Genomic DNA, 18,838 nt, shown 5'->3' on the forward strand with positions numbered 1-18,838 from the left:
CCCACTGATTTCGAGTTTCCCCCACCCCCACCCACTGTCACCGAAGGATTCATTTAATTAAACTTACAGTGACGCAGGCAATCCTGCTTCTTGTCGTTCTGGTGTGAGAACGATCTGTGTTGCCTCATTCAGCTGCCGGTTCGGCATGTTGAAGTTTAGCCTTGGGGTCAAACATTGCTTTTATGAATATTGTATGAGCGTCACGAATTATCTTGTCAACAGGTGTCTGGAGTCAATACTCTCTTGAAAACACCCACATATAATTGATTTGGTTGTGTAAAAAGTAGAAGGAATCCGAACTAATATTTCTTAGATCCATGAAAACCAAAATCATGGGGAGGGATCAAAAACGGGTGTGATTCCAATCACCGGCTCCATTTTCCCACTCAGCTCTCAAACCTTACCTCCTAAAGGCATACACATGGAACCATCATGCAATGGAGGTATGCATAACATGGTGCTACGGGCCAGATGTTCAAAGCCTTTTTGTAATCGCAAACACTATGATTTGCAAAATCACAGATGTTTAGACTGCAAACACGGGCGTAGAATGGGGGGTAGGGGTGGTCACGAGTTTTGTGGACAGCTGACTCGCACCACCCGCTCTTACCAGCGTCCATTGCACGGTGGCAAAAACAGGAATGGCCAGCACCCCACCCTATGGTTTCCAGGCGGCCGCCGCAGGCCGGCAAACGCAGGGACCACCACGAGCGGGCAAAGGTCTAGCTATGCCACTGACTGCAAAATGGCTTTTTGGAATGTATGAAACCCATTTTGCTAGTTAGGGATAACATTTCCAACCCACAAAATGGTTTTACCAGCCCATGCTGAACTGCAATTAGAACGGAGTGTGAAAGAATAATTATTTTCTAATTGCAATTGGGTATGATAAGCATCAATGGTTTTAACACCATTGATCAATTACTGAGCCCTCGTACGAAGAGCTCACTAATATGCAAGGGGAAGGAGCCCCACTGGCATCCCTTCGCCTTTGTGAATGGTGTTGGTAGCCTTGGGGAGCAGTTGGCGGGGCTTGCCAATGTTGCCTGCTCCCCCTGACGATTTTGCAAACAGTAAACGTTTTTTTCTCCAAAGCAGCAGCATTTACTTTAATGAACAAAGGGCTGTTTCAAGGCACCACCCTTTCCTTTAACCCCTTCCCCGCTCATGACGGAACCACTCCGTCATGAGCCCCGGGTGCCGTGTGCTCATGACGGAGTGGTTCCGTCATGCTGCGGACGTTGGCCGCCGCTCCGCCCACGCGGCGCTAATTCCCCACCTGTGCGGGCGATTAGCGCAGTGGGCGGAGTCGTGACGGAACCACTCCGTCATGAGCACAGCTCAACCGTGACTCATGATGGAGTGGCTCCGTCATGAGCACAGCGCCACTGCGCGGCCCCCAATCCCCCCCCCAGCGCTGCGGCGGAATTCCTGCCGCAGCCAAGGGGTTAAGGAACACAGGGCAGTTATAAAAACATAGTTTCCCATTTTGGAATGCAAACACTGGGATGCTGATCTGATGTTTTTTTGTAGGCCACGTTCATTGGGGGAGTAAACAATCGCACTGGAGCACAGACTCTGACTTGCATAATTAATATTCTTGGGGCAGGTCGTTCTGTGATCTCCCCTCCCCGTTACTGGAATTTTGATTTGTGATGTATCCTTTTAGAACATGTGTAGCATTTCAGATTTAAAGACCGGTCAGAAAATGTTGGTGTACAATCTGCGACCACTTTTTGCATTCAATCATTTAGTACATCCGCCCCATAATATTTTATGTATCAAACTCATTTTACTTTCACATTAATTAACACAACTCATTACGAAACTAGACTTTTAGCAAAGCTCTACTAACCACACAGATCCAAAGACAAACAACCATGCACAACCGATTAATGGAAATCCCAGGACAATTTGATAGGGTTCCCAGATCAAACAAGCATTGGCATAGGCAATAGGTCTCACCTTTGGGACCTTATAAGTGTTTAGCCATGCAGCACATCATCACCCACTGGGCAGATTTCTGTAATTAAACTAGTACTTATGTAAAGTGCTTTGATACCTTCATTCGCACTACACAATGCAAAAAATAAAAAGGAATGAAAGGAGAAGTGCTAGCAGATTTCTGAGGTGGGGGAGCGAAAAGATGCACTCTGTAGAGTTACAATGTCCCTACCTGCTGTAGATGTTTGGTTTTTCTCCACAACAGTTAGGGTAAAATGCTGATTGCTAACGTTCTTCTGTTTTGTTTAACCAGAGGCATGATCATCCGGTCAACAAATGGTTAAGCATCACAATGCAGCTATTTACTGAAACCCCACGAGGACCGTTCCCTTCCTCCCCAAGACATGAGTGGTCTTTAAGGAGCTTTAACTACTGTAGCAGCTGCATGTTGCCTTCCAGGGTAGGCTTGTTGGCCAAGGCCCACTCATTAGATGGTGCTGACTACTCCGCTGAAAAGTAAGATGTCACCGCAATTGATTTAGTTTCTGTTCCTTTGTGTTTTAGAGAAAATGAAAGCGCACTCTTGTGGAGGTGGGGTGGAGGGGACGTGCCTTCTAATGAAAGAGGCAAGGTCTGGAATTGAAACCTGACCCAAAACAGATGGCAGCCTGCGCGCCACCGCTGCTGGCTCCTATTATATAATGCCAGTACCAAATCAGAAAGCGAGCACAGTATAGAAAATCAGGAGCTGGATTGAAAGGAGGTGAAAGTGAGTTATCCCAGTGTGCAAGTGAAGGCAGGGCTGGAGTATGCTGCATCTTGGTGCCAAGTAACAGATGTTTATTGTCAACCAAATGAATGTTAATTAGTCCGTCAGCCTCTAGTAGGATGAAAGGCTGAGGAGACGTCCTGGGGTTCGATCATGCGGTTGTGAGGTCAAACATAAGATTAATAGGGCGCTTGCCTTAAAGTTACGATTGCATTATATAATGCCAGTACCAAATCAGAAAGCGAGCACAGTAGAGAAAATCAGGACCCGTGCGTGTAAGCAGAGGCCTCGCAACCACTGCCTCAGCCGCCACTCTCAAAACACGATTCTACTGCCTTCCTACTTCTACAAGTCAACAGCAATGGGCCAAGCATGACAGCAACTTAACAAGTTTCTAATTGCAAACAGAGCATTGGCAGGGCTGTGCGTGTGCATGTGGCATGTGAAGGCAGGGTTGGTTAAAAAGAATGGCGCGAGAGAAAAGCGGGGGCAAGTGAGCACGTCAGCGTGGCGAACGCACAAATTAAAACCGGATGGTGACATGACCCCGAACAGATGGCGCCCCTGCTCGTAACCGCAAGGCGTGGGCAGATACATTTACTGGGAAAGGTGGGACATGCAGCCGTCTTTGCCCATTTGCATGCTGTCTTTTTAGAAAAACACACGCAAAGACCAATGGAAATAATGCAGAAAAAAAACATACATATGAGCGTGTGAAAAGTCCAGAGTGATTCCAAGAGGTCGTTTTCCTGGGACAGCGCATGCGCGCTGCGTTAGGCTCGACCTAAAAAGCACTTTGATGCCACATTATTGCAAGAAGGCACTCTACGAAGGCTGATCACACTACATAATGAATAATTAAGGCTTCAAATACTCGAGTACTAATGTGTATAAAGATTAATATCATATCACAAAACAAGATACAAAGTTATCAAGTTTAACTTATCCTGATAATGATAATAGATTGCTAGCCATACAACACTTCATGACACATTTTTGCTATTGCTAAGAGCTGTAATTGCTATTACCCAATTTAATGACACTCAGTTTAAGGATTACAGCTGAGTAGGTTTTGCTGAGATTTGTCCTGATAACCTGCAATATGAACCTAAAAGAAAAGTCACAGAAACATTGGGAAATAGATACTAAAAGAATATTTCCTGATTCACGTGCGGATCAATTAAATATATTAAATGTAAAGAATGCAGGCTGCTGCCTGGAATGGTGCTCATAAATAGTTAACTGAGGGATAATGGACATAGGTCGCAAGTTATGCCACACACTAAGGTGTCGATTCGGATCCTGGAGAAACCGGGTACGAACTGTTGGTCGGAGTGTTTTCTCCGTCCGACTCGTACCCGGGAAAAAAACATTACAAACATGCAAGTACAATTCGCACGGAAACACCATTTCCGTACGAACCGTAAAAAACACCGACCGACGAAAATATCCATACAAATGTGATCCGGGAAAGCGCCGACGTGACGTCGGGACGCATTCAGGCTGCGTTTCACGAACCAGGAAGTACGATTCGAACCGACAGCAGTCCGGACGGCAATATTTTTACGGCACACAAAAAGTGCCGGAAAAGTTAAGTACGCCGCGATGGCAGCGGATATGGGGCCCGGTACGCGCCGTACCCACCCCCTGCCCCCGTATGTACGCGCCGAACCCCCCCAGCCCCCGTATGTACGCGCCGAACACCCCCCAGCCCCCATATGTACGCGCCGAACACCCCCCAGCCCCCATATGTACGCGCCGAACCCCCCCCCGCCCCGTATGTACGCGCCGAACCCCCCCAGCCCCCGTATGTACGCGCCAAACACCCCCCAGCCCCCGTATGTACGCGCCGAACACCCCCCCAGCCCCCGTATGTACGTGCCGAACACCCCCCAGCCCCCGTATGTACACGCCAAACCCCCTGCCTGCCCCCGTATGTACGCGCCAAACCCCCAGCCCCCAGTGTAAGTATGGACTGTACCCCGACCCGTGTATGTACGGAGCGGACCCCCAGCGCGTAGCGCTGGGGGTCCGCTCCGTACATACACGGGTGGTGGTACGGTCGTACTTACACGGGGGGGCTGGGGGTACGGTCCGTACATACACGGGTGGGGGTACGGTCCGTACTTACACGGGGGGCTGGGGGTACAGTCCGTACATACACGGGGGGCTGGGGGTTCGGCGCGTACATACGGGGGCTGGGGGGTGTTCGGTGCATACATACGGGGGCTGGGGGGTGTTCGGCGCATAAATACAGGGGCTGGGGGGGTGTTCGGCGCGCAAATACGGTGGCTGGGGGGGGGTTCGGCGCGTATGCGGGCACATGTCTCCATGGTTGCTATGGGAGTTCGGTCCGTACGGTGTTTTTTCCATGCAGTTGTAACATCGGACGCCCGGTACGGATCGTACTTGCGCGCTCGGACTTGAGTTTTCACATTTGTACATAAAATTGTCCGGTGATGTGTCGGAAACGTTTTCCGACCCAAGGATGTGTGGGGGAATTTTCCCAATACGATTCGTATGGACTTTTTCCCATACGAATCGTACTTGCCAGTTTGTACGGTACTTGTACGATTCGTACGGAAAAAAATCCGGATACGATTCGTACGGGGAAATTCTTTCCAGGATCGGAATCGGCCCCAAACTGTCATAAATGGGGCTGTTAATTTAGGAGGAGTGTACGCTTACACCACAGTTCGTAAAGAAGGTCTGCTTCACCTTTTGCGTGTAGTGCGTAGCTGTTGGCACTGTGTGCTTGTCTGATCTGTACAATAATCGCAAACAGCATCTTGCACAGTGCAAGTTATGATAAAATAAGTATCTCAGTTTTTATATGCTAAAATGCATATAGTCATTTCACAAAAGTGAAAATGATAAATTAGCAAGCAGTGAGAGAGGTGATGATTTTGGGATCCTCCCTAGCCTAGGGGGAGAACCAAGCAGATGCCTTGAAAACAAAAAGCACATCTTGTTGAACAATTCGGTGGTGGTCCCATCCTCTTAGGACCACCCCAAGCACAGTTATTGGCAAAAATACAATCCCAACCAAAGGTCCTGCAAAGCATTATGGGACAAGATTAGCAGTGGGCAGTGAATATTATAGTATCCAATATCAAAATAATTCTGCAAAGAGCTGCAGTTCAACTAGTTGTTACTAGATGTCCCTCACAAGTCAAATGCAAAAGCATTGAAATTATTATTACATCAAGCTGCAGTTCCACTAGTTGTTACTAGATGTCCCTCACGAGTCAAATGCAAAAGCTTCATGAAAGCTTTCAATGCTGATAATATTCACTGCCCACTGCTAATCTCATCCCATAATGCTTTGCAGGGCCTTTGGTTGGAATTGTATTTTTGCCCATAACTGTGCTTGGGGTGGTCCTAGGAGGAAGGGGCCACCACTGAATCGTTCAACCGCATGATATGCTCTTTGTGTTCAAGGCATCTGTTGGTCCTCCCCCTAGGTTAGGGGGACCCCAAAATCATCACCTCTCTCATTGCCTAATATCTTCATTCTCAAAGTTCACTTTTGTGAATTGGTTATATGATTTTTAGCATACAAAATTGCTTAATCAAAGCATTTGTGGGTGTTGTTGATTTTGCTGCTACGCTACGTGTCTTAGCACAGTTTTAGCACTGTGCTACGTGCGCGTAGCGTAGTACTATGCCCAGGGTTAGCTGTAGTACAAGCAGCATGAATTTCTGCATAGAAATACAAGTTAAGTTTCAAACAGTACCAGCAATTTGAAAAGTGAGAAAACCATTCAATAAAGTTCCCAAGCCAATTTACAAAAAGAGAAAAACATTTAGGTGCCTATTACAATGTCCAGACACCATCTTGGAAATGGGACCGACTGACCTCTAGTCTGTGGTCCCGACCGCATCATCAAACACTGTTCAGTCGCATACTCCCATTCCTCTGTGGAAGTTCGTGTTACGGCCGTAAACCAGGCGTAAATAAAGCTCCCACAGAGGAATGAGAGTCTGTGTTCCCCCTTGCACCGTGTTGCAGGCACCTCAGGCACATGGTGCAGAGATGAACGGGGGGCACCATAGGTGCTCCCTAGGCCCCCAACCCTAGGGTTCAAAGGCAAGGGGCCTCCATACTCGCTCTCCAACAAGCTTTCCATGTTGGAAAGCCAGAAATGGAATGCCTGCCAGAGACAGAGTATCGTTATCACAAGGGTGGAAATACCGCCCTTTGGTATTACAGGCCAGCCTCCAACTGGCCGACAGGCTCCTTTTTGACTCGGATGGCCCTCAGGGACTAGAATTGCTCTCCAAGTTTCAGGTAGCTGACCTCCTGGTTTTTTTCTCCTGGAACACAAAAAGCAGAAGGGCGTCTGACTCCAAGACAGCGAATTGTTCTAATACTGGCTTAGTGGAATCTGGCTGCCATGGTCATGTTAGAGACAAATCGCTCTTGGTGAACGTTAGATTTGGATAGCACCCCGAAGTTTCTAGCAGAGGGGATGTCTAGGAGGTGATGCTTTCAGGACAGAATCAAGAGAGGGGCAGGCAGAGTGAGTGGGTATAGATTTCAGCAAACTTGATGCCTCTTTTTCAAGATTTTGAGCACAGGGAACACCAATCTATTGAGTGCCAAGTGCAGGTTTGACGATACGATGGGCCGGAATTCTGCGAAGTTGTGGCATTTTCTGCATATTTATGGATTTGCCGCATTTTCCACGGAATCCATCCTCTAATGCATAATGTGTGAATTTTGACAAAAATAAATTTCGTTTCTAGCTCAAACTGATACAGTGTTTCTAAAATCACGGTGACACGTGTTGCTGCACAGTGGAGGGCTCTATGCAAAGTTTGACTTGCTAATGACTTAATTTGGATGTTAGATTGATACTAATGAGATGAAACCCTTGCTCAGACAGTGTTAAGATGAAAAAGAACAAAATAATTATGAGGTAATGCTAACACAAAATGTGCCGCATTCGGCTGCATGATCTGCCTTTTCGTGCAGTAAAATTTAGGGAACCCTGCAGCATAATTTGGTCCAGTGTCCCTGGCTATAGGAGATTCAGGAGAGGAACTCAGTGATGAGCATAAGAAAGGAATGTGTTTGTGTCATCGAGAGTTATAAAGCGACCAAGACAAATCCATTAGTGACACTGACATGTGGCCAATTTGTTGAAGAAAGAGCATCACAAGTTCAAAGAAAATCAATAACTTGAAATGAATGACAGAATCACTAAAACCAGTTGGGTCAGTGTTGCTAGCTTAAAGATTTTAGTCTTTTCTGTTTAGCAGGAACAAATGGTGAAACTGGTGCTTTTGCTTCCTAACCAGTTAGGTGGGGATGGTCTCACGTCTGTACTATCCCCAGTAGTCACATCTATCTAAAGTCATTTATGGACTTATTCCACAGTCAAATATGTTTCCTATGTGTGTTGATGAGATGCTGCTCTAGTTATGTCCCAATGGGAGGTTTTGGCATTGTTCCTGATATCCTCCAATGGGCGCTTGATTCGATGAGCACCAGTTGTTTTTGCCTAAGTTAATTCACATAGGGAGTCCTAAAGTGATCTTGATATGTACAGTGCCGTTGTTGAGATCCATGTTCCATCTGCCTCTTTGTCCTCTTCCATATCTGTGCTGAAGTGTGAAGACCTTGCATGTGGTTGGGTTATGGATCTGGATAAGAATTCTTAGATGGGGACAGTAGAGAATGAGGCTTTTTTCCACGCTTCAGCAACATTACCTTTTACCTTCTTGTATCAAATTGAGGTTAGTGTAACTCCAAACTTGACAATGCTACATTTATTTGGGGTTTTCTGACGTTGAAGAATGCCATTTCTGGTGCTTGTAGCGCAAAGTCAAGCTATTGATCTGTCAGATTTGTTATTCTAATTTGTTACATTTGCAACTAAATGATCAGCGGGGCATGGCCCCTATCAATTAGAAGGTGGAAATTGCTCCTCTGTAGTAGCATGTGCATTTCCTCGAGCTATTCTGGGTCTACCTGTGGACCTGGAATGAATCCTCTATGTGGAAGTGTATCCTTTCAACGCAGTTTTGAAGGACAGTAGAATGTATCTGGGTGAATTATTTGCTCTCCTGTGATGCCTCTCTTATTTCTTCCTAGTCTTTTGGCAAATGTTTTGTGCTAAGAGGCAGTTTTGTTAGTTCTATAGTCTATATGGAATACATTGTATATAGATTATGCACTAGGGCGGTCATGTCATTATTCCCCACAGAGAGGTCTGTGGTGGAAGAAGAAGTGGAGGACATTTTAGAAGCCAGAGCACAAATGTAGAGTGAAAAGGTTCCCAGGCCTAACCGGGTCACTGAGCAATTTTTCCAGTTCAAGAGAGACTCACATCCTTTGAGTGTTTGAATGTGCAATGGCGCCTACCCCATGACTTAGTAATGGATACCATATTGCTGAAGCATAAGAGAAGAAGTCCAGAAGGGACTGTAACTCTCATAGACCTATGTCGTTGTTGAATGCGGAGGTCAAGACACTGGCAAAAGTACTAGCAAATCAGCTACAGGGTGTAGAAACACTTACCCACCCGGGTCATAACGAGTTTATGCCTGATACAGGTAATAATCTCCAGCATTTCAATGTATCAATTGAATATATGACCAGAGTCCTGAAGCCAGCGACTGCGTCACCGCTGGACGCAAGCGAAGCCTTTGACTCCTTACTTGATGCGGTGCTGAAAAAAACAGACTTTGCCCACAGTTTTTGTCAGGGGTGCAACTGCTAAACACAGCACCCATGGCCAGAGTGAGTGAATGGTTTCCTCTCTGAAGGTGTTTTTCTCAAGAGGGGAACATGGCAGGGGGCCACCTTTTACCTATAATGTTCAGCCTTGGGCTGGGAATACAGATGCCTCAAATAGGGCTCCAGGGGGAAGACTTTTCACCTATGCAGATAACACGCTTTTACATTCCATCGTATAATTCTGCTTTATAAGGCGATAAAACTGCTTTGAAAAAAAATATTCAATTTCTACACCTCCTTGCAGCTCATGAGGGAGAACGCCCCTGGGCTAATCTTACCACATTTAAAAGGCTCCCATTCACCATTCCCTTGAAGGCAAACAGTCCACTTGTCTCCTCAGGTCCTCCCTGGGTTCTAGGTTTTTTCTTTTTTTCAGTTCTGTAATTCATTTCATCTTCTTGCACTGTTCAATCCAATGTCTACTGTTTGAAATACTAGGTTTCTCTAAACACCCCTTCTAAACCCCTATGTACATGCTGATGTAATCTCCGACCAGCACTTCTGTTTGAGGAACTAAGGAAATAAAGCGTATACTAAAATCAGATATCACACAGAACTTAAGAAAAACAAAACACGTTTAAAAAGCATAAGAGAACCAAAGGACATGTGCATGTTTTATACTCCAGCTAGATGACAAGAGCCATCTCCACTAGGCTCCTGAAGCCCGGGAATTAAACAGGGGTTTGTGCAAAGATCACAATTACAAGTTGTGGTTTATTCATCGGACCCTCATTTACCCCGTCCCCCTAACAGATTTTGCTCCCTCAAACCTGGTGAAAACCTATTTCAATTGTATTTATATAGCGCTTACTACCCCTGCTGGGTCGTTGATGCGCTTTTCTGCGAGTAGCACGCTACTCCGGAACCCAAAGGATTAGTAGTTGATTGATATTGGTGGAGAAGGCCTGGTAAAAAGGCAAAACATACGGATTTTGGCATGATCAGTATTGCACGATTTGCATGCTGTGCCACATCCAGGGCCACAATTCGGGATATGAGATATTTTTGGCATTCAGTAAATACTTCACCTCTTTCTGCCCTCCTCATGATCAGTGCCAAAGAGACCCTCATTGGTGTAGGGTAAGGAAACATAGGCTAAAATGCAAACACCTGTATAAATATGAACCTGAAACTCACAATATAAAATCATCATTCACCCTGTAACAGATGCAATTTCGTTTACGGTGGCGTAATCACGGGTAGTTTACGGTATTTCGCGTCATGGTTGCTACAAAAAAAGCCTGAAATGATGCCACTACATCACATCGTGTAATTAAGATTTCAGTTGAGTAAAAAGCGCTGTGGTTTGCATTACTTGCTATTTTACACTATTTGTTTTTAGCACGAAATGCGTCCTGGTGTCACAAGGATGCACTGTGAGTTAAAAATAGTTCGAAATTTCAAATGGCATTTGCGTAATAAAGGTAATTTCGCTTCATGTTTTCGGCATTTGGAGTCATTTCTGCAGAGGCCTAATTTTAGCTCCATTTCAGTATGTAGAAGAACACATTTCTTATCCTCTAAAGCTTATTACAGCCTGTAGAAACAATAAAAAAATATCAGACATAGTTAGAACCCCATAAATTAAATGCACATATGAATAAATACTTGCATTCAAACAATATCTAATAGTAAAGCAGGACAACCTAGTTTTTTGAGCGGTTCTTTAAAATGAAGAACGCAATGCACGTTGAATGCATAAATGAATAAATGCAATACCTTGCAAGGAATGGACTGCTTGATGCTGAATGGTATTCCGTATAGCGGCCCCTTCTCGGCCTTTGATTTGAGTTCTCGAACCCGAGACTCGCATTCCTGTACAAAATCTGTCAAACAGTTCACTTCCTTGTTCACCTCCGAGGCCTGAAATAAAGGTAAACAAGGGGTACATTTATTAGAAACACAAACTGTTCGTTCAGCCCGCCTTGAGCTGCCATCATTCTACAGATCGTTTTAGTCCCATGACGTTTGGCTGTGCAAAGAAACCCTCCCTGCATCCTTAGAGCAAGGACCACCAGACGCCAGCTGTAACTGGATAATACACCAGAAGGTCCGTGAGAAATAATCACATTAATTTGTAATGACCCATCTTTAACCCCTGCTGTGCGGGTGGAGTTCAGATTTGAGGCTCGCTGCTGCCTCTGCTGGAGAGGCAGGGTGGAACACGGCATACATTGGTCTGACCTTTCTCTGTGCCCCCAGACTGTGCAAGGTGCTTCAAACTCCTCCTTGTGCATCAGTGCACAAGGGCTGGCCTGGGCATGGCACCCAACAGAGTGCTCCTCACCTACTGCACCCTCACAGCAGAGCAGGGTGTGGCAGCCATCACATACCGGGGATCGAGCCTGTTACACGAGTGCACAGCACGAGAGTGTTGCAGCCATTACATACAGGGGACCCGGCCTTGTACAACGGTGCACAGTGCAACAGAGTGTGGGACGCCATTACATACAGGGGACCCGGCCTAGTACAACGGTGCACAGCACAAGAGTGCTGCAGCCATTACATACAGGGGACCCGGCCTAGTACAAAGGTGCACAGTGCAACAGAGTGTGGGACGCCATTAAAATCAAGGCATCCAGCCTACTGCACTGGCAGAAACTGCAGCACAGTGCAGCACACCATCAAATACAAGGGGATCCAGCCTAGTGCACTACAGCAGTATGCGGGACGCCATCAACCATAAGGGATCCAAACTACATTAATTACAGGTGGGATCCAGCCTAGTGCACTGCAGCAGTGTGTGGGACGCCATCAACCATAAGGGATCCAACCTACATTAATTACAGGTGGGATCCAGCCTAGTGCACTTCAGCAGAGTGTGGGACGCCATCAACCATAAGGGATCCAACCTACATTAATTACAGGTGGGATCCAGCCTAGTGCACTGCAGCAGAGTGTGGGACACCATCAACCATACGGGATCCAACCTACATTAATTACAAGTGGGATCCAGCCTAGTTCACTGCAGCAGAGTGAGGGACACCATCAACCACAAGGGATCCAACCCACATTTATTAAAGGGGGATCCAGCCTAGTGCACTGCAGCAGTGTGTGGGACGCCATCAACCAAAAGGGATCCAACCTACATTAATTACAGGTGGGATCCAGCCTAGTGCACTGCAGCAGTTTGTGGGACGCCATCAACCATAAGGGATCCAACCTACATTAATTACAGGTGGGATCCAGCCTAGTGCACTGCAGCAGAGTGTGGGACACCATCAACCATACGGGATCCAACCTACATTAATTACAGGTGGGATCCAGCCTAGTGCACTGCAGCAGAGTGTGGGACACCATCAACCATACGGGATCCAACCTATATTAATTACAAGTGGGATCCAGCCTAGTTCACTGCAGCAGAGTGAGGGACACCATCAACCACAAGGGATCCAACCCACATTAATTAAAGGGGGATCCAGCCTAGTGCACTGCAGCAGTGTGTGGGACGCCATCAACCATAAGGGATCCAACCTACATTAATTACAGGTGAGATCCAGCCTAGTGCACTGCAGCAGAGTGTGGGACACCATCAACCATACGGGATCCAACCTACATTAATTACAAGTGGGATCCAGCCTAGTGCACTGCAGCAGAGTGAGGGACACCATCAACCACAAGGGATCCAACCCACATTAATTAAAGGGGGATCCAGCCTAGTGCACTGCAGCAGAGGGAGGGACACCATCAACCACAAGGGATCCAACCCGCATTAATTAAAGGGGGATCCAGCTTGCTAGACTAACATACTCTGCACCAGAGTCTGGGACGCCATTAAATGAAGGCTGTCCAGCTTACTGCACAGTGCAGTAGTGTTGCACATTAATAATTACAAGATGGTGCAGCCTACTATACGGGCACACTGCACAACAGAATGCTGCAGCCATTTCATACAGGAGGACCCCGCCTACTACAATGGCGCACAGCGCAACAGGGTGTGGCACACTTTTAAACAGAGGGGGGGGGGGAAAATCAGCTTACTACACCGGCACAAACTGCAACACAGTGCCGCACATCACTTATTATAAGAGGGTCCAGCCTATAACACTGGGACAGAGTGCAAGAGTGTGTTGCACACCATTAATTACTAAAGCAACCAGCTTACTGCACTGGCACAAAATGCAGTAGAGTGCAGGGCGCCATAAATTACAAGGGCATCCAGCCTCATATATTGGTACACAGCTGCACAGCATAGCATGGTAGATTATTCTGCCACAATCTCTTGGTCTGCTGGAGGGAGCACTGAGATTTTCAGTGTGACTAAGGGGTCCCCAAGGAAAGGTGCAGTCTCTCGCTTCACCTTTCAAAGACTTCATGCAAGCAACAACTGATGCAGAGCCAGCGTACCTGACTCCACTTGCACTCATTGGTCTCCTGAGGGGCTGTGTAGGACATCAGCAGTCCCCCCATTACTGGGAGTGGAGTGTTTGTAGCAACTGCGTTGCCCCACCTAATACCAGGATGTCAGAGGGTCTCAAACCTGACTTAAATCCTTGGTGGCATGTGTTGTGCCACTCCAGAGCCCAATTCAAATCAGGATTTATTAAGCTTGGCTAATCACCCACCAGGGTACCTAGTTGCTGAGAGCCTTGCAGCTTCAGGAGGGTTTAGTTAAACAGCCAGCTCTTGAGTTCTTTCCTGAACTCCAAAAGAGATAGTGTGATCCGGAGGTGGAGTGGAAGACCATTCCAGGACTTCGCAGCGAGGTAGGAGAAGGTGCATTCTCCACTGTTGCTTTGGCAGATGCGGAGGGTGTGCGCTAGGGGGAGGTAGACAGAGCACAGGTGTCTGAAGGGTTGGTGGAAGATCAAGCGGTGGTTGATGTCTGCTGGTCCTTGATTGTGAAGAACTTAGTAGGTGTAGGTCAGCATCTTTTATTGACATCTCTTCTGAATGGGAAGCCAGTGGAGCTTCTTGAGGTAAGGGGTGATGCGGATCTTTGGTAGGTAGAGGATGAGCCTGGTCACTGAGTTCTGTATAGTTTGCAGTCTCTTCAGGAGGTGAGTAGTGATTCCTATGTATAGTGCATTGCCGTAGTCCAGGAGGCTGGTGACTAGGGCTTGAATGATAGTTTGTCTAGTGTCGATGGGGAGCCATTTGACAATCTTACGGAGCACGCAAAGAGTGAGGAAGCAGGCAGGAGACTGCATTGATCTGCCTCATCATGGTGAGCTTACTGTACAGGATGATCCTGAAGTTGCGAGTGTGGTCAATCAGAGTAAATGAGGGTCCTAGTTCAAAGCCCCACCAGTAGTCGGTCCATGGGAAGGTGTTGTTCCCGAAGATCAGTACTATTGTTTTGTCTGTGTTAAGTTTGAGGCAGTTGTTTCGCATCCAGTTGGCAATGCTGCTCATGCACCGACGGAAGTTGATTGATTTGATAGTGAAATTTATATAGCGCTCGAATGCCCAAGGGAATCTCGTCAGTGCGGAGGTGTCTGCCAAGATTTCAGTGGAAAAACGGCAGGAATTAGTTTGAAAAAAGCCACGTTTTTATTGATTTTCTAAAGGAAAGTAGCGTTGGGCAGTTTTTAATATCTATCGGAAGCGTGTTCCTCAGTTTCACTGTGCTCAGGATAAAACTACTTCCTCCCCAGCGAACTTTCCTAAATTTGGGTGTCTGGAGGAGTTTGCTCTGAGTTGAACGTATGTTTCTAAGTGGGTGATACCAGGTGAAATGTTGTTTCAGGAACGCTGGTCCTGTTCCATGCATAGCTTTGTACGCTAGACAAAGATTTGAATTCTAGCCTCTTTTTCACCGGAAGCCAGTGGAGTTTTCTTAAGCCTTGGGAAATGGACTGGAATTTGGGGATATCCAGCAGCATTCTGGCGGCTGCATTCTGCACCCGCTGAAGGTTGAGCATGTGCTGTTTTTGAAGGGACAGATATAAAGCATTTTCGTAATCCAGTCTAGCCATAGCTAGAACCGTCACCAGTGTTTTTACTGCTTCCGTTGGAATAAAGGCGCGCACCTTCCGGATGGACTTAAGTATTAGAAAAACCAGAGAAGCATCTGATGATGGAAAGTCAGTCTGTCATCAACGATGATGCAGATTCCTCACCTTATGGACTGGGGCTGGAAGAGTTCCCTACCTAGGGGGCCACCAGTTCTATGACCAAAAAGAGGTGTCAGATCCCAACAGGAAAACTTCTGTTTTGCTTCCATTGAGCTTTAGACAGTTTGCACTCATCCATTGGTCTACATGGGACATTCATTGTCTAAACGATCAGCGGTCTCCACCGAGATGCTTGAGATGGACACCACTATTTGAGTGTCGTCCGCATAGGAAACAAACGAAAAACCAAACTGCTTGATGATATCAGCTAAGGGGGTCACATATAAGTTTAACAAAGTGGGGCTCAGTGAGGAGCCCTGCGGCACCCCACATGGAAGCGTGAACTGCTCTGAGCAAGAGTCACCAATCTGAATATATTGGAACCTATTGTTCAGATAAGATTTAATCAGATTTATAGCAGAATTCTTGACTCCTATCTCTTGGAGCCTTCTAATAAGAATGTCGTGGTTCATGGTGTCAAAAGCCGCCGTTAGATCCAAAAGGATCAGGGCGGCCTTGGCGCCAGTGTCCAATATTGTCCGGAGCTAGTCTACTGCCATAACTAAGGCAGTCTCCGTACTGTGCCCCTGTCGGAAACCGTATTGTGAGGAATCCAACAGGTCTGCCGAGGAAACGAAGGTAGTGACTTGGGAATTTAGAATTTTTTCCAAGGCCTTGGCCAGGAATGGAATCCTCGCGATAGGTCTGTACTTGCTGTGGTCTCTGGGATCTAGATTGGTTCTTTTTTAGCAAAGGAAGAATTGAGACCATTCTCCACGCATCTGGGAAAAAGCCTGAACTAATAATCTCTTTAAAGAGTATGCTAAGTTGCTCGCTAATGCTATTGGGAGCCATCTGAAATACTTTAGGCGGGCAAGGGTCTGAGGGTGCTCCGGATTTTGTTGATCTGACTACCTGTAAAATCTGTTCTGTGTTAGGTGGAACGAAGGAATCCATAACATTGATGGAGCACGGGGGGGTTGTAGAGGGAGTGTCAACTGGGCCGCCAGTGCCCTTATCTGTGAGGGATTCAAAAATAGTTTGCACTTTGTCCTTAGTCTGCCATAGTGGTGGAGGGGTCTTCAGAAAGAGAAAGGATTTGCTGGGTGTCATCAGTGTAGGATATGATATTTAGTCCATGGATTTTGATGATGTTGGCCAGGGGGGTCATGTAGGGGTTGAACAGTGTGGTGCTGACGACGAACCTTGAGGGAAGCCGCAGATGATGCTCCTGGATTCTGAGGTGACTGGTGGTAGGCGGATCCTCTGGGTTCTTCCGGTAGGAAGGAGGCGATTCATTTGAGGGCGTCTCCTTGGACTCTGATGTGATGAAGCCTCTTGATCTGGGTGAGGTGGAATGCATTGTTGAATGGTGCTGAGAGTTCGAGGAGGATCAGTGCTGCCGTTTCTCTTCAGTATGGGAGGACTCTGATGTCATCGGTGGTAGTAATGAAAGCGGTTTCGGTACTGTGGTTGGAGCGGAATCCGGATTGGGAGGTGTGCAGAAGATTGTTGTCCTCCAGGTGTTCTATGAGTTGGCAGTTGATGGCTTTTTCAAGTACTTTGGCTGAAAAGAAGAGCAGAAAGATGGGATGGTATTTCTTGAGTTGGCTGGGTCAGTGGGTATTTCTTGAGAAGGGGTTTGACTTCTGCATGTTTCCATTTTTCAGGGAAGGTGACCGTGGTGATAGATGTGCTGTTTGCTGATTGTCTCGCTCCCAAGGTTGAACATGTGGTGGAGACAGGAATTCATGGGTGTTCCTGAGATGACAGAGTGCATCATGGCTGAGGTACTCTGAGTGGTGAGCTGGTCCCAGTTGGGGATTTGGTGGTCGGAGTTTGTGCCTGTGAGAGCAACGAGGCTGAGGATTTTAGAGGTGGTGGGTTGGGGTTCAAAGCATTTGTAGATGATGGAAACAGAGCTTGTCGTGAAAAAAGTCTGTCAAGATGTCGCAGAGTTCTTTGGAAGGGGTGATGGTGCTTACGGTGGCTGAGGGGTTGAAGAACTCTCTGACTATGTTGAAGAGCTTTTTTCTGTGGATGGAGATGGCTTCGATGTGGTTGACTAGGACATTCCTTTTAGTCTCTTTAAGGAGTTGGTGGTAATGGGATGTCCTGGAGTTGGTGCGGTCTGTGGGCCCTTTACTGGTACTCCATTTCCTTTCATGTCACTTGCAGTTGAGTTTCGTGGTTCTCATTTCGGTAGTGTACCAACTGGCCTGCTTGGTGGATCTATTGAGTTTGGTGAGTTGGATGGAGGCAACTCGGTTGACGTAATTGGTGATCCAGGCGGAGAAGTTCTTAACAGCCTGTTCCAGTTAGGTTGCGGTTTTCGGTGGGAGGTATTGAGGGTGTTAGTCCATTGGCTCTCAGATACTTTGTGCCAGCTGTGATGACATGCTGGGGGGCTTGGTGGTGGTGCTTGGGGATACTTTGATGGTGAAATGGATGATGGCCTGATGGTCCAAGTGAGCTCTGTGACATGGCTAAATTTCACTTGGTCACTGGCTGCGAAGATTGGGTCGAGCAGGTTTCCTGCATAGTGGGTGGAGTCGGTGACTAGTTGGGTGAGGCTGATATTATTCATGTTTTCAAGGAGGTTGGCTGTGTTGGTGTTGAGGTCGTCAAGGTGAAAATTGAGGCTTCTGAGGAAGATGTAGTGTTATGAGTCTGTGGCAAGCAGTACAATGAATTTGGGGATGGCGTCACAAAAACTGGGGTGTGGTCCTGGAGGTCTGTAGGCAAGGGTGGCTCCGATGGTGGTTTTGTTGTCAGTTTTGAGTTGGAAGTTGAGGTGCTCCATGATCCGGTGGTGTCGTCTACGGTGGTGGTGCAATGGTTGCCTACTTTGGAGATGATGATAGAGATTCCACCTCTGTGTTTGTTGATGTGATCCCAGTGTTCTATCTTGTAGCCACTGGGTGTTGCTGAGAGGATGTCGGGCACAGATGCAGGGTTGATCCAGGTCACGGGGAGCTAAAGGACGTCGAGGGTGAGGGAGGTAATGGTGTACGTGCAGCAGGATAAGGCATTAAGCAGGAGGCAGCGGAGTTCTGATGCAGTCATGGTCGACATGTTGGTGGTTGACGTGCATGCAAGTGCTCTGGTGTTGCCGGAGAAGAGACAGTGGAGGCAGGAAAAAGAGGAAAAAGTGCTTCCATTGATCATGGAGAGGTACGGCAGCAGTTGTTGCAGACTCTGCAGTCCAGGGCTTGGAGCTCGTTGGTGGTGTATCTGCGCGTGACAGGAGAACCAGGGTTCCTGGCGATGGGTGCCGTCCGGGCACAGACGGGCTTGTCTGTGGTGTGCTGACAGCACAGCCAT

General features: G+C 47.1%; 1 protein-coding gene across 1 annotated transcript in view; it reads right to left on the reverse strand.

Moving 5' to 3' along the window:
• LOC146835057 (vitamin D3 hydroxylase-associated protein-like) overlaps window positions 1-18,838 on the reverse strand; it is a 568,587-nt gene that overhangs the window by 324,610 nt on the left and 225,139 nt on the right. The window contains exon 3 of the mRNA XM_085602723.1: window positions 11,178-11,321. Coding sequence (XP_085458849.1) covers window positions 11,178-11,321 — 144 coding nt within the window. The remainder of the gene's footprint in view (window positions 1-11,177; window positions 11,322-18,838) is intronic.

This window comes from Triturus cristatus, chromosome 4_2, assembly GCF_964204655.1.
Source record: "Triturus cristatus chromosome 4_2, aTriCri1.1, whole genome shotgun sequence".
Taxonomy (NCBI): domain Eukaryota; kingdom Metazoa; phylum Chordata; class Amphibia; order Caudata; family Salamandridae; genus Triturus; species Triturus cristatus.